Below are 15676 nucleotides of genomic sequence, written 5' to 3'. Positions count from 1 at the left end.
CTCATATTCTGAGCAAAGACAGTATTTACACAGCTGTTCCCAAATACCCAGAAGGTTCCTGCCCTTTGTCTGGTAAAACATGACAATGATTTTCTGCAAACTTTACCAAATCCTAGACGTTTGCCACCGAAGCCTCGTTCCTGTATTTTTCACTACCCGGTTTAGCTAAGCAGGGTGAGAACGCCTGCAGCGTTCCTCAGCTGGCTGCTGAGCCGATGCACCTCTGCCCGTCTTCCACCAGAGCTCTGCTTTCCTGCTCCCTGGGGAGGGAGAACTCTCACAGCGCAGCAGCCCGGGCACTCGTCTGCCCCTCGTGCTGCTGATCCCCTACTGGAGATTTACCTCGGTAAATCTTTTACCCCTGGTAAATCTTCCCCTGCAAATATATCCAAGCATCGTGTTAAAGGTCATCCATAAAAACAGACAAATTAAAATTGAAGGCCATTTTATTATCATAGCAAGTATCAAAATAAAAAGGCTTTTAATTCAATACATAAGATCAACAACCACGCTGGTAAAGCATCACCATGCTCCCGCCAGCAATTCCCAGCTATCAGCAATGCCACAAACCTCTCTTTGCTTTGTTAAACAGTGGTTTTAAAATTCAGTCTTCATTTCAAGATTGCAAGATCATGGAGATTATGACAGAATGACAGTTAAAGAGAGAGATCAAATAAAGGTTTACATGTAGTGACTACTCTGGAAAATTAAGGAAATTATACATATAATGAAGAATCTGAACAAAAAACAACAATCAATTTTGGCTTGTAAAGACTGGTATTATTTCAACTTGTTTTTGCATTTTCCACTCATTACAGTTTAACTAAATTACTCGGTTTTCAATGATGCAGAATCATGAAGGTTCCACAATGGTTTAAAAAATGTGGGTTTGAAATTAATAATACTGGCTACTCCTTTTTCTGTTCTCCCCCCTCCTCTGAGAAATACTTTAGCAGTAATGTTTTCAATTAAAAAAAAATCTTTACGACCTATTTATTCCAAACTATTGTTTTACTGTAAAGTCATACAAAAACATATTTTATAATACCACTTTGGTTTATTTGGGTCTTTTCATTAGTGAAAACACTTGCATAAAAAGCAGGTTTTTTTTAGTTACTAATGGAAATCCTTTATGTGAATGTAGAACAGTCCGAAACAAACATTTAGGTACTCAAAGATTTAGGTACCATCACCTCATTCCTATTTTTCTGCTATTCCCTGTTCATAATCTTCCTGCAGAGACCAATTTACAAAAGTGAGTAATATTACAGCCTATTGATGCAATTTTGGACCACTGTTTTCTAGTGTATCAGTCTGGAGATGGAACTTTTCCTAGCTCAGCTTTTCCAGCAAATACAAAGATGACATACGAGATGGAACTTTTCTCCAGCAGAAATTGATGGTATCTTTTATTTTGCATTTTCAAGTATCAACTGTCATTCTCCTAACAGGGAAAATAAAGCTGAAGTGAAAATACTGGAATGAGCAGCAGAAATTCATCCCATTTCTATCTTAGTGTGACTGCCTTATTAAAAAGACTAATGCATATTTAGAACACTGAAGAGTGAAACCAAGAGTAAGTAACTAACTTCTTTGGGGCAGAAGATCATAAATTCAATAGGTTGGTCCCTGACCAACTTAGTGCTTACACTTTCATCATCTTATATGGATATATTGGCTGCAAATTATAACAGCAATTAATAAACAGGCTCTCCTGCCAAGTGGCAGATGGATTTGCGGGAGAGGATGAAAAAAATTCTCCAACCCTGAACTTTTGTCTTTAACACCCCCTCCATTTTTGTATCCGTGTAAACTAAAAGCTATTACCTCTTTGCATCTGGTATGTGAAAAATTAACCAGTTTTCTGAAGTGAAAGGTATACTACATAGCATTGTTCTGAGCAAAGAAGGAAAATTCCTCTTTGAACAGTCCAGCAACAAGAGGTTGTCACCTTTGCCCTGTAGTTTTTTTCGGGATGATGCTTTGTGTCCTTTGCTACTAGCAAATCTTCCTCTCAAGATCTATTCTAAAAAAAAAACGAAAAAAAGAACCAACAAAACAAACAAACAAACAAAACCAGTAAAACTGTTCTGTTCATTTCGGTTTACCTCAACATTATCTCTAATATGAAACTACAAACACTGAAATCCAGTTGGTCTTGCAGACCAGCAGATGACGCGCTGTAATGACCGTGGGCCTAGTCATTCAAGCAGGTACTCACTAGGAAGGCTTTTTGCAAAGTCAGGGTCCCTGAGACAAAAATTATTTTTCTCTCTAGTTTTTCTAACTATGATGACTGTGACAAACAGCATGCTTGCAGTCTGGTTTCACCAGGAGCTAAGTCCAATTAGCCACTGGCAGGAGACTGCCCCTGCCAGCATACCTAAGCCCCATACCTAGCAGATACACCGCTGGCAAGAACTACAAAATTCCGACTCCCCTTTGCCCAACCCAAATATGACAAATGGAAAACAAACCAGTGTTATGATGCAGAAAATGAGTAGTTTGGGCCACTACCTGTGTGATGCGTGGTCTAAGGCTTAGATCCCCCTCCAAGGTAATTAGGTAGCCTGCAGCACTTAACTACAGCTGTTATAACTCACTGTGCACGTGGTCTTAGCTGCCCTACTGAGGTAAAACACATTGGCTTAGACCTCAGTAAAAGGTGGTTTCATGTATTTGCTACACCTTGCACTCAGGATGGGCCTGGAGTGGACACAAACCATTACTCCCAGTGCCACAGAGCACAGGCAGTGACCCACCATCTGGCCAATGTCCGGGCCTTCAAGCAGACACGGGTAGTGTACAAAAGTCTAGCACCTTTTTTTTTTTTTTTTTTAAGGGGTTTGAAATTAAGTACTGGAAATTTCCAACAAGAAAAAAAATGGTCATAGCAGCAATCCCCCTCCCGCCAAAATCTCAAAACTTACTTACTTTCAACTGCTACAAACCACCTCAATCCAAAATCAAGTACCCATCTAAGCTGGCTGCAGAACAAATAGCCTAGCTAGCCTCGCCAGAGTAATTGGGTTTATGAGCCCATCGGCAAGGAGAGGTGCATCTAGCAGACGTATCTGGAGCAGAGTGCTTAGAAGTTACCAGAAAAAAACACCCCATAAATACCAAAGTCATTGTGTCCAATTGTCATACAAAAGATTGAGAGGGTTAAGTCTTAAGTCTTTCAGTACAGGAAAGGGGGAAAACAAAAAGGAACTTCCCAGTTCATGTTTCTTTTGATATAAAACAAATATAAACGTTTCTTTTCAGTTGATGTTATGAAGCAATTTTGTGTCCTCACTGGTTCCTGCCCCATCCTCTTCGTGGACTCCCTCTGACAGTCCCTCTGCAAATTTAGTCTGGCTACCTGCATAGTCCATGAACATGTTGGGGATATCTTTGCCAAAATATATCTTGCTGTTTGCTGCAATGGCCTTGTATTTCATCAGCTGCAAGTACTCAGGAGTTAACTTCATCTGCACAAAAAGAAAACAGATCACCAACAGCTAAGATTCATTTGAAAGCAAATTTCTGACGCGAGCATACGAGGCGTCCACTTTTCCAGAACACTCATGGGCATGCTCATCCTCTCTCCAGCTGAAGAGACGGAGTACCCAGAAGGCAGCTCTCCTTCAGCGTGTCTAAGCAAAGCTCTGTATTTCAGTGACTAAATGGCAAAATGAGAAAGTGATGGAAGCAGCTGGGGAAAAGTTCCATCCACACGTACCACAGAGATGGAGATGCTCTAAAGCCCATAATTCACTGAAAGCTCTTGCAATGCAAGCTACTAGAAAGAAAAATACAACTGGCTTTTTTCACAGAGTAGATTGAAGAGTCAGTTTCAGAAAGCAGCGATCGTTCCTTCAGGATAACGACACTACAGCAGAGAGAATGGAGTAACTGGGACAGAACTTGCGCACAAACATCTCAGACCTCCAGCCATTCTTACTGACCCTTTCGAAACAAAGTCTTCCTGCTGGGACTTCCTGGGAACTTGCTGTAGGCAGTAACAAGCCTGGCAATTGTACCCATATAATTTTTTCTATTTCCAGTATTTTTTTTGACTTTATTTTTGCAGGAGCAAGACTTTGCCAGGCTAACTAGTTTGGTGTATAAGAGCAGCTCCATTTGTTATTTACCTGAATTCTTGTTTGCTCTAAGCCTGTCACTTGAGAGATCTCCCTGCCTTGACTACCTGCCAGCTCGCAGATTGAAATGAATCAACACTTCTGACTACAAAAGGATGAAAGGGCAACACTGAAACCAATATTCTATCTACAGCATCTAGCAGAGATGTCTCCAGACATAACCAGGTATTTCATATATTCTGACACAAACGTATCCGTTGAGAGAAGGAGAACTTGCAAATAAGGATCTAATTATTGTTTCAGGTTCAAAGATAACTTTTCTGTCTTTGGCTTAAACAAGACACAATGAGCAAACAAAGACAGACTGCTCCTTTGCTGAGTTCTTCCATATAGCCTAATGTAAGGAGCCCTGCTTCAAGGCACAGAATAAGGAAACAACAATACCTTGTTGGCCTCGGCAACTTTCATAGCAGTATAGCATTCAGCATCAGCTCGTGCCTTCTCTCTTGCAAGAAATGCAGCATCTGGAAGAAAACATGCTCCCACATTCAGATTTTTATTTCCAGTCACGTTAGCACCATTTGCAGCTGGAAAATTTTTAACGCAGCCAGTACCACATCTAAACCATAAGGGATACGACAAGGGCAAGAGGGAACAAAATGGGAAACCCAGAAACGGGATCTCCCTTTACATCTAAAATGCTACAGGATGATAATATTAAATAAGTAAATTGTATCTGCAACTGAAGGCCTCAAAGCATTTTATAAACATAAGGTTTTTATTACCACCCTGTCACACAGGCTGAGAATATTCTTTCTTCTCTAGCCAGCCACTAACTCTCGTGCTGCAAACGAAACAACTGTTCCACTGCAAAAGTGGTATTTACCCACGACATTTGCACAGGACTCCAAGAGCAGCACAGCAGACTGCTCTACAGATGAAGTTTGTTGATGCGAACGCAATTCCCCAGATGGGATTCTGTCTGGGATATTGAGGTTAAGATTCTGGCACACAGGGGCAGGCAATTTTAACCTTTACAGGCTCTGCCCCTTGGACAGATGTTGGAGAGCTGTTCTGCTGCAATATCAAAAATTGCGTCAAGGGTCTGATCCTGTGGGATACCGAACTTCCCCGACTGCTAGCAAAGACGCGTAAGGAAAGAAACACTTCCCCTTTCTGTATAACATTCCTGTTTTTTTTTTCTTTTCATCTGTCAAATGACACTGATGTGGTATCAGGCCATCAAGTTAAAGCTGAGTTTAATCTGTCTGATTCAAGGTGATCTCTTTATGTTCCTTCTGTAACGAGGAGCCACATATTTGTAATACATGCTAGACCAGATCTGAGAGCGGCACAGCTGGACAAGCCATTTGTTTACCTATACTTGCAGGGAGTTGCGTGAGCAGCTACACTTAAAAATTAGATGGATTGTCCTGAGACTTCCACTCCTCTGGCTAACAACCAGAGCGGTCTGTCAGGGACGCTAGAAAGAATGAGGGAGACCTGAATCCTCTACTGGCATGGAATTGAACTGGCACGGAAGCTCCCCCTCCCTCCTTTCTTTAGGATCTTTAGGTCAGTCACTACAGAACATTTACTTACTGGAAGTTATCACTCACCTTCGATCTCTGAAATTCGTTTCTCTGTTTCTTTTTCCATCACTTTCTGTCCGTAAGTTATTTCAGCAACTTGTGCAATTTTTTCTGCCTCTGAAATGAAAGAGAACATGTCCACATTGTCATCACACAGTCTTCCTATTGCTAGAACCAACTTTACCCATGGAAATCCTTCCCACCCTCTTCTGGTGGCAGTAAAATGTGGGGAGAATTTTCAGCCCTCAGAAGGTGTCAGCCCGTTTGTGGGTAAAGCTGGAACCCATTTGGGTTTCTCTGGAAGAACATCAGATCAGCAGCAGAGAAATCACCCAACAGCAAACCAGGTGCATACTTTCCCCCTCCCAGTTTGGATTCTGTTTTCTGCCTATCCCAGTCACACACCCCTATAAGCTACTGCCTTCAGGCAGAGCTGTACAGACCAATGAGGGCCTTCTTCCTTTCTGTCTCCGCTTCCTTCTCTACCACCTTCTGCTTCTGTGCTGCAATCAGTAGCTTTGTCTTCTCGCTCTCCCTAGGGAGCCAGAAATAGTCAGTTACAAAACGCGAGCCTATCAGGTGGCCTGGCCTACCTCACCTTCAGGACGAGCCCTTGGCTTAATCCTCCCTCAAGTGTGTGGTTAGGGCAGGCGGCAACGATGGAAGTGAGTGCATCTACCTGCAGAGCTTTTTTTCTAAACTAAAGCACCTTTTCCTCCCCTTTATAGCAGGAGGATTTTTCAGTCAAGATGGCGTGAAACATTCCCTGCTACTCTCCACAGACTGCCACAATGCCTTCCAGCAGAGGCAAGTCATAGAACAACATCTTGACTATACACATGTGCAAGTTTAATGGGTTACTATTAACAAGGACACGATTAAAACGAAGTGAGAAATTAAAATCCTGTAACTTGCCCTCACAGATTGTTACAAATTTCCCACAAGACAGATGTATACGGCTTTGAAATCACCCTTCATTCAGTCACGTGGGTCTGTGCACTCTACTTGCTAAAGCCTTTTCTCTCTCACTGCTTTGTGCACACACTGAGAAGTTTTAAAAGCGTGTGTGTACATATATGCAAAAGAATTTAAATACTCCGTGCCTGCTCCCAGTCGGGGAAGAGAGATTAGAGTCAAGAACAAGTCCTTCTCAACTGGATTTACGGTAACAGATAAGAACAGGCTGATTTGAGATTCTATCGTGCCCTTACTGCACATGACTTACCACGATACCAAAAGGTCAAGCAGAATGGACGAGAGGGATCTTACTCTGGCCTACGTAGACTCTGTTGGCAGAGTGCTCAAAGAACATAAGCATTTCTGAATGATCAAGTGCAAGAAAAGGCAGCTGGCTCACAGCATTGAAAAGGGATCAGTATGTCAAGTGCTATTAAGGAAAGTTATTTCTAAGCTTTGCAGGCCCTCAGCCTGTTGAATCAACAGTTTCTCCATCCTAGTCAAACAGCAGGATTAGTGGTGGAATCTATCCACCTGCCACTCACTCGCATGCTCTGGGAAGTGTTTGTAAAGTAGGGCCAGTGTCAAGGGGAAGGAGGCCCCGGGAAAATAATTCCTGCACTCAAGTGTTCAAAATGGAGCAACACCCTAACTCGGCAGTGACCTGCCAGCCATTTACAGTGACAGACCCATCTGGTGCAGCCTCACCAGCCCCTTTCTGAATGGCAGCAAGGCAGCACGAGGCTGAGCACAGGCCTGGCAGAGGGCACTCTGATCAGCGCACGCTGTGAAAACACATTAATCTGGATGACCGACTCCTTTTGGTAACAAAGGTGCAAGTCTCAGGCACTTACATGAGCTCATAATTCCTCCGGATTGTTTCAGGGATGTTTGGCTTTGTAACTCGAACTGCCTGGAAAGAGAGACAGAAGAAAACATAGGCAAGCAGCCAACAATCAAAAGGCAAATGGCCCTGAGGCTGCAGAGGGTGGGGGAGCTAACACTTATGACAAGCTCTGCCAGACAAAGCTTTTACTTGCTGCAGAAATTGTGACCAGCTCCAAACTACAGAGAGCAAACACCGGACCGACCGATCTCCTGACATGACAGGAGGTTACAACCTGCGTGAACGAGTAACCAGGGAAACACCACGAGAAACCCAACACGGCAAAGCTACAAGGGGACAGGAAGGACACTGCTCTCATTCCTCACGTTAAACAAACTGGATCATAGAATCATTAAGGTTGGAGAAGCCCTCCAGGATCATGTGGTGCAACCGTCCCCCTACCACCAGTGTCACCCACTAAACCACGTCCCCAAGCACCACGTCCAACCTTTCCTTAAACACCCCCAGGGACGGGGACTCCACTACTTCCCTGGGAACTTTAAAGCTATTTTTTTCACTTTAAAGCTTTAAAGGAACTTTATAGCTGTACTTTAAAGCAATTTTCTAAAAGTTACAGCTTATTTCCTGTTATCCCTTAACCCTCACGGTCTGTAGATCTCCAAGCAGAATCCCAATTACCTGTATAATTAATCCGGGGGCCATGGTAGTTAGGTCTTGCTGCAATGCCAGTTTAAGGTTTTCATCGATCTGATCTGATGGAGGGAAGGAAAAAAAAAAAGTAACTAAAAGCCCCCCAAAGGCAGCTTGCTGCCAACAGGTACAGAATTAGCTGGAACAGCTCAGATTTCTTATTCCTGGAAAGTAAGTGGAAATGTAAGTTTGATATAGAAGTGGTGGGCTGAGAAAGACCATCCCTGACCTCAGGGCAGGTTCACATCTCAGCACGTCGAGCAGCACTGACCAGTGGCAAGGACTTGGGAAAGACTACAGGAACACGGCCAGCATAAAATGAAGACCTTCCCAGTTTCCAATAACCTGCAATTTGGACTCTTTTTGAGCCAAAAGCAGCATTTTTATAGTAAAGAATCTCTGTTCTAGCCCACTTTCCTACTGATACCTTCCCAACTGGATCCTGAAGTAGATGTGGTCCAGCTAAATCATGACTGATTAGTAACTGTGCCTACGCCAGCAGCAGACAAAGAAAATGGGAAGGGAGAAATGTAAAATGGCTGCATTAGTTATTTTAATAGGCTGCAAAAATTTCATCAGTAAAGCCTGTTTGGCTCAACGCAGAACATTTAACTCCAGCACAGCTAAGAAATTTCAAAAGGAAACACAAAATAAAACCCTTCTTCAGTGAAAAGCTCTAAGGACAGCAGTGTTTCCAGTTGGGGCCTGCTGAGAAATGCAAAGGGAAAATAAAATGTAATAGCCTTGAAAGTGATCACATCGCACTCCTTGATTATTTGCTTTGGTCCCAGTTTAGCTAGCTGGAACTCACACTCACAATGAAGTTCAGCCAGGAGTTTAGGAAACAGCTGTTATCAGTTTCCTGCACCTGCTTGCAGATGTGGGGGCAGAGAATGACATAAGTCTGCCTGAAATGGGCTGTGCCCCATTTCATAACTGTGGAGCCAGAAAACATTCAGCTCAGACTGAAAGAGTTACACAGGGGTTTATGCAAGTTCCTTCTGTGCAAATTGGTTGTCTTGAGTCCATTTCAAGCAGTTGTCATCAGCAGCTGCCGACATCTGGAGCCTCCATCGACAAAGAACCAGAACATTCACCAGCAGCCCTGTAAAGGAAGAGGAGGGGAACTGCGCCCTAGTCCCACGCTTGGTGCAGAGGCCCTGTCAGAAACGGGACAGCCAGGCTTCTTGGAAAGCCCCGCTTAAACAGAGAAGTGGTTTGCAAACACCTTGTACTCTTTCAGGCGCCTGGCGCTAAAAAATCCCAGCCACTAATTCTGTCGGCCCTGGGTCCAAACCGTTCACAGCAACACTTCACCCACGGCCAGCACCGCTGTGCTGCCAGATGCTGGAAGGGACTTCTTATCACTCAAAGGCCATAAAGAAAACGCTCGGCCCTGGCAGGGACTGGCCCATTTCTCCTAAGAAACCAACGCGTTTCTTCAGGCTGTCTCTTGTACCGGGCTCCAAGTGTTTGTGCTGCCTGATTTCCCACTGGTCCGGAGAGAGGAAGGGAAGGTCAGCCGGCCCTCGCCACGCAGCCCTGGTTTCTAGCACTCACTCGCAGAGCCCAGGAGCCGCAGCGATGTGCATGACACACAAGTAATCAAACCGACAGGGCTTTTGGTAACAGCAAAGAACAGAAGAGCGGCTTTTCCATCTGGACTAGCAAATCCTGCAACTGATTAACCAGTCACATTTGCTAAACACACGTAACACAGCAGAATTACTGTTCCCTCTCCTAAAACCCTCTGCTACCACTGGCAGGTTTGGGGATTTTTGTTGTTGTTGTTATAATACGGTGAAGCACTCAGCACCACAAGACGATAAGGAGCAAACAGCTGTAACTGGTTAACAATTCCAAACAGAGCAGACACCAGATCGATATGTAAAAGGCCCACCAGCTGGGGCAGTGACTTCTGTACCAGCAGAACACGCAAAGAGCTCGCAGAGACATCGCTCAAGGAGCCATCAACCTGGGAGTGAAAGGCAGAGAGGCAGCTCACCGAACAGCTCGATGTAGACCTCCTGCAGCGTGTGGACACTGCAGAACTGGTTCAGCTCATGGTGAATCTTGTTGAAAATGAGAGCTTTGTCGTAGTCAGCAGTGTAGTTCTTCACTATGTCATATACTGCAAAAGGAGACGTGACAGTGGCATTAACAGCTGGGACAGAGGGATGCCACAGGCTGGGCGCTCGCAGGAGAAGGCTTCTGGCTCAGTCACAGCAGCAAGAAACACAGAGCCAGACTGAAACGAGGAAAGCACCGCAAGAGAAGGCTGCACCACAGCCAACTACTTCATTTAGGGGAGTTTTAATTATTGCTGGTATTTCATCCCATCCCAATCAATATTCTGCCACGTGCCTTGTAAGCAGAGTGACACCTTAGTGTCAGCAGCCCTCGCTGCGTTATCTGCGAGTCTCTGTCCTGCAGACACAGGAGTTGTGCCTGAGTTTAATACAGAGACCGTGTGGTCTCTGTGCAGCACGGGAAGGGCATCCTCTACGCGGGGTAAGACACTGATGACCCAGGCAGTGTCATCATGCCTGTAACCAACAAGACATTCAAACAACCCACACAGAAATAAATTAAAAAAAAAAAAAAAAAGCCTGACTGGTCATTCTCCTGGTGTGTCAGACTCCAGCCTTCTGCTCACAGACTCCCCTGCCCCGTGCACACCTTGTTATTCAAATCAGAAGTTCTTCACCGAAGCATAAAGCCCAGTGGGGCCATAATAATACAAATAATAAAAGTGATGGATGGTATTTGGGTATTAGCGAAGCAACCAGTAGCACAGAACAAGTATGTGCAAGAAATAATAAACAGTATCTGGGAGAGCTGGTTTAAGGTTCAAACCCAGGAAGTACGGGGCTCCACAAGGCACACAGGGGAATACCTGGGGCACTCCCTAGCTCCAAATCAAAGCATGAGCAGGCACAACCTCTTCACCTTATCTCCGACTAGCAAGATCACCACCACCACCTCTGGCTGGCAGGATTATCAGGGTCACAGGGGAAGAACTCACCTGCACTTTGGATGAGGAAATTCACCACCTCAATTCTGTCAAAATAAATCATCACTCCTCCGCTGCAGAAGAAAGAAAAATAAAAATAAAAGGGGGAAGTTTGCTGGAGGCCACGAGCTCTGCCCTGCAGCCGGACGGCCTCTGAGGGGGGACACTCCCCTCTAGCGGGTGAGCGCAGCATTCACACCTCCGGCAAGCACCGCTGCGACACTACGGCAAGCACCCGCACCTTGTACAGGCTCCTGGTGTCTCCAGCAACTGGATCATGAAATGTGGAGCCAAGCTTAGAAAAATCATCTTTTTAGTGTTTACTATACGTAAATACAAACCGCTGGTCCCTTCCCTATATCTGTCTGTCCTATGATACCAAGCAATCCACTTTCTTCCTGTGCTTCAGCTCAGGCAAGCACAGGAGGAGTAACTTATTTACAAAAAGAATGCAACTTTCATAATATTAAATCCTTGCGCATAAGTTGCTACAAAAAAAGACGAGAGTACAAGGTGCAGCCTGTTTGTAGCAGAATGTAACTGCACTGAGAATTAGAGTACCAACTCCTGCGGCACCTGCATGAACGCCAAACGTGGAAGCTCAGGGAATCGGGTAGGGCTGGAGGTGGGAGACGGAGCCCCTGAAGGCCGTGCGTTTTAAAGCACACTGGGGCGAGGAGGAAGGGGAGAAGGGAAAGGACCAAAAGGAGCCCAGCAAAATCGGGGAAGCACAGGGGACAGAAGCTAAGCGACTCACCTGGTTCCGCAGGGCACATTTTTCACCTCGTCCGTCTGCAGCGTGGTCTGGACGGAGAAATATTTCAGAAAAGCCCCTCTGGAGCCAGGCCTCGCCCCGGCAACCGGGGTTGGACCCGGCCCCCCGAACCCACCCCCCGGTCCCCCTGGACCCCCCCGGTCCCCCCCCGAGCCCCCCAGCCGCACCTGCACCGACTTGTAGGACGTGATGAAGGGCAGCATGAGGTGGAAGCCGGGCCCGCTGGTGGACGTGAGCAGCGCCCCGCCGCTGAGGAGAGAAGCGACAAGAGAGAAACGCGGCCGTCAGCGGCGGCTCCGCGCCGGGCCCGGCCGGGCCGGGGAAGGCCCGGGAAGCCCGTGGGAGGCCGCGGCGGCCGCCTCACCGGTAGTAAACGCCGATGTGCCCCTCCTCGATCTTGTGGATGGCGGAGAGGAAGGCGGCGGCCAGGCAGCCGAGGCACAGCGCGGCGGCGGCGCCCAGCTGGGCCATGCCCGGCCTCGGCGGGACGCGGCTCCCGCTGCCCGCCCGCCGCGCGTCATCACCCAGCGACCGCCGCCGCCAAGGGGCGCCGCCGGGGGGCGCCGGAGGGCCGGGAGCCCGGGGACCGCGGGTTCGAGTCCCGCCGGCGCCTCGCTGCCCTCGGTCTCTCCAGGCAGCCCCCTGCCCGCTATGGAGAGGGGGCGATGTGGGGGCACAGCGCGACCTGCACCACCCTGCCTGGGCCTTGAGGACGGGGAGACCCCCTCACAGGAGGTTCTCCCATGAACTGACCTCTTGCTCATGTGCACAAAGCACCACGCTGCCCCCCTGAGCACTGCTGTGCCCCTACCTGGGCCTTGTGTCCAGGGAGACCCCTCACAGGAGGTTCTCCCATGAACTGATCTCTTGCTCACACACATGAAGCACCATGCTGCCTCCCCAGGCCCTTTGTGAGGGGGTCGGGCACTGCCGAGCCCCCACCAGGGCCTTGTGTCCAGGGAGACCCCTCACAGGAGGTTCTCCCATGAACTGACCTCTTGCTCATGTGCACAAAGCACCACACTGCCCCCCTGAGCACTGCTGAACCCCCACCTGGGCCTTGTCTCCAGACAGACCCCCTCACAAGAGGTTCTCCCGTGAACTGACCTCTTGCTCATGTGCATGAAGCACCACGCTGCCCCCCTGGGCACTGCCGAGCCCCCACCAGGGCCTTGTGTCCAGGGAGACCCCTCACAAGAGGTTCTCCCATGAACTGATCTCTTGCTTGCACACACGAAGCACCATGCTGTCCCCCTGGGCACTACCAAGTCCCCAGCCAGCCCCAAGGCCACCCAGCAGGGCCCGTGCCCCCCGACATGCCCCCCACGGCCTCCCTGCCGGGGCTCGGCTCTCCCACAGCAATCTGTTCCCCATCTGGACCAGGCCAGACCGAGGGGCAATAACGGGGAAAGTGACAGAGCACGTGAAAATATATTAAATCTTCCGCATCTATAATTGTTGAAGGGGACTTAAAAAACATAGGAGAGACGTATAAAATGTCAATAAAGTAAAATAATTTGATCTTTACAGTTGATAGATCTCCTAGGGTTATATATAACAAACCTGTCAGAAGGATTCAGCGCCGTTTAGAAGTAGGGAATGAAATATCTGCTATATTTGTCAATCCAAATTTTACAGCTCTTAAATAAGCGCAAAAGGGCGCCAGAGATGAAATACACCCTGTATTAGTTTTTTTTTTTTAAATGCTTGCCCAGATTTAAGGCCCTGATAAAATGTATTAAATCTTTAAAGGTTTAATGAATCTAGTATGTGTTTCATAAATCAAGAGCCTCTGCTCAGCCCCCTCTCAGTTTAATAAGGGTAAACTAGGAAATTGCTCTGAGCTGAAGCAAAATACATTCATATAATATTGAAAAGTAATAGATTTTTAAATGTGGGGTGTTCTGGCTCGCAGGCGAGGTTTTGCTTCATAACATCGGCGCTATATCATTACCCTGAATGGGAAACCATCTGTGGCCACGTGTTTAACAGCATCAAGATGTGAACTAGCACAAAGGTAAATATTATTAGTAATAATCCTGAAAAAAAAGCCAAAAAAATCATTACTTCTAGACCTCGGGCCAGGAACATTCGGGGGTGTCTGTGCTGTGACTCTGTTTTTAGCAGCGTGGACCTTTTTACACTAACAAACGGTTTATTGCACCCACTTCTCGCTGGCACTCGAAGCCTTTTTCATCTCTGCCCCATTCTTCCCCATCCCACTGAATTGAAGCCCACGTAAAAATATTTTGTGGGTTTTACCGCAAAGGTTGAGAGGAGCTTGAAGGTCTCTGAGACTCTCTGCTCAACGCTGTCACCCCCAGCCCCTGCTACCTGTCCTCCCCCGCACCAGGACAGGACGGGGCAGGACGGGACGGGACCGTCCCGGCGGGAGGTGAGGCCAGGACCCACGGCAAGTGCTGCGTAAAAGTCTGTCCAACCTCATTAACTGTCACGGGTAACAATACCAAGCTGGCAATAAAGGCAATTTTGAGCCTGTTGGCCATTAATCACTGCCTGACAGTTGTGAATAGAGGTGGAAAAACTCTGTCCCTGCAGTTCCTGCTTTGGCGTTTAAGGTTACCTCCGTGTGCAGCCTGCAGGGAGCAGTGGGGCGGAAAGCTCGCCCTTGCCCAGTCCCCATCCCTGTCCCCACCCCATCCCATTCAATCCCCATCTCCATACCATTTCCATCCCCATCCCATCCCATCCCTGTCCCCCAGTGCTCCCAGCATGTCCCGGCTTCTCCTCCCCAGGCTTGGCCACTCCTAGGGACGCTGCTCTGAAAGGCAAACCCAGCACTTCGCTAACCACGAGGCCTAATAGCTCTTTAATAAGGTGTTGGGAAAGTGCCTCAAAGTCAAAGCGAGTGCTGTGTGCACGGAGTGCCATCGTAGTTCCTGGCTGCCCCAGCGCCCCCAGAGCTGGGGCTGGATGTGGTGCTCTGCAGTGGGGCATTAGTGGGGGCACAGGGCTGAAAAGGCATAAAAACCCGATTTGGGTTGGATGGGGAGGAGACACAAAGCTGTTTCCCAGCCTGAGCCTGAAGGAGCCAGAGAGGCTCGTGGGGCTGCAGGACAATACAGGGTGCCCTGACCACCTTGCGCCAGGGTTTTGAAAGGGAAAGAAGGTGGGGAGAGGGAGGGCGCGGGGGGAGAATACTTAACAAATTAAGTCTATCGAACATTATTTGCAGATTACGGTGCAGAATTGTGTTAAAGTATGTCCGGGCTCGTTACATGTCAGTGCTAACAATACAGCACTTGGCAATCAAGGCAGTTCTCTGGCGCTGGCCATTAATCATCCCCTGACAGTCCTGAGCTGGAAACGAGGAAACCGCTCACATGTGCTAGATGCACCTATTTACCCGTGCTGTAATCACGGCAGGAAAAGTTTTCTTTGACTCCCTGCCTGCCCGAGCCTTGCTGGCGGGGCGATAAGCAGAAGGGTCCTGGTCCTTATTTCATGTCCCAGCTATTTCGAGGGGCACGGGGGCACGCGGAGAACACGGTTTGCATTTTAGCTCCGCCGCAGTGGGACGCTGCCCTAGGGGAGCGTCCCCCCCGATTCCTGTGCATTGCGTTTTGGAGGCGCTGCCCACCACGGGGGTTTGGCTTTGCAGGGCTGGCCCTGGGGGGGCCGTGTGGGGGAATGAGCGCAGAGTGGAGCTCGCCCCGCAGACGCCAGCGCCATGGCCGGGTGCCAGGGTGCCAGGTC

At 47.8% G+C, this 15676-nt stretch overlaps 1 protein-coding gene across 1 annotated transcript; it reads right to left on the bottom strand.

Moving 5' to 3' along the window:
* Positions 1-428: 428 nt before the first annotated feature.
* Positions 429-12494, bottom strand: ERLIN2 (ER lipid raft associated 2). The gene is made up of 11 exons (XM_040538051.1): positions 12324-12494; positions 12127-12208; positions 11942-11988; positions 11197-11258; positions 10177-10302; positions 8160-8233; positions 7489-7547; positions 6121-6212; positions 5705-5794; positions 4530-4609; positions 429-3473 (listed from the first exon to the last, which is right to left on the bottom strand). The coding sequence occupies exons 1-11, from the start codon at positions 12428-12430 to the stop codon at positions 3264-3266; spliced, it is 1029 nt and encodes a 342-aa protein (XP_040393985.1). The 5' UTR covers positions 12431-12494; the 3' UTR covers positions 429-3263.
* Positions 12495-15676: the final 3182 nt, after the last annotated feature.

Source organism: Cygnus olor, chromosome 27, assembly GCF_009769625.2.
Source record: "Cygnus olor isolate bCygOlo1 chromosome 27, bCygOlo1.pri.v2, whole genome shotgun sequence".
Taxonomy (NCBI): domain Eukaryota; kingdom Metazoa; phylum Chordata; class Aves; order Anseriformes; family Anatidae; genus Cygnus; species Cygnus olor.
This window is presented reverse-complemented; position numbering and strand designations above follow the sequence as displayed.

What these genes read in the sequence shown, in the direction of transcription:
- ERLIN2 (XM_040538051.1), bottom strand. Translation starts at nt 12,430, where the DNA reads ATGGCCCAGCTGGGCGCCGCCGCCGCGCTGTGCCTCGGCTGCCTGGCC. An exon ending in AATGTGCCCTGCGGAACCAG is followed by an intron (nt 11,259 to 11,941) that starts GTGAGTCGCTTA and finishes TTTCTTCTGCAG; the next exon opens with CGGAGGAGTGATGATTTATT. An exon ending in AAGTTGCCGAGGCCAACAAG is followed by an intron (nt 3,474 to 4,529) that starts GTATTGTTGTTT and finishes CTTTTTGTGCAG; the next exon opens with ATGAAGTTAACTCCTGAGTA.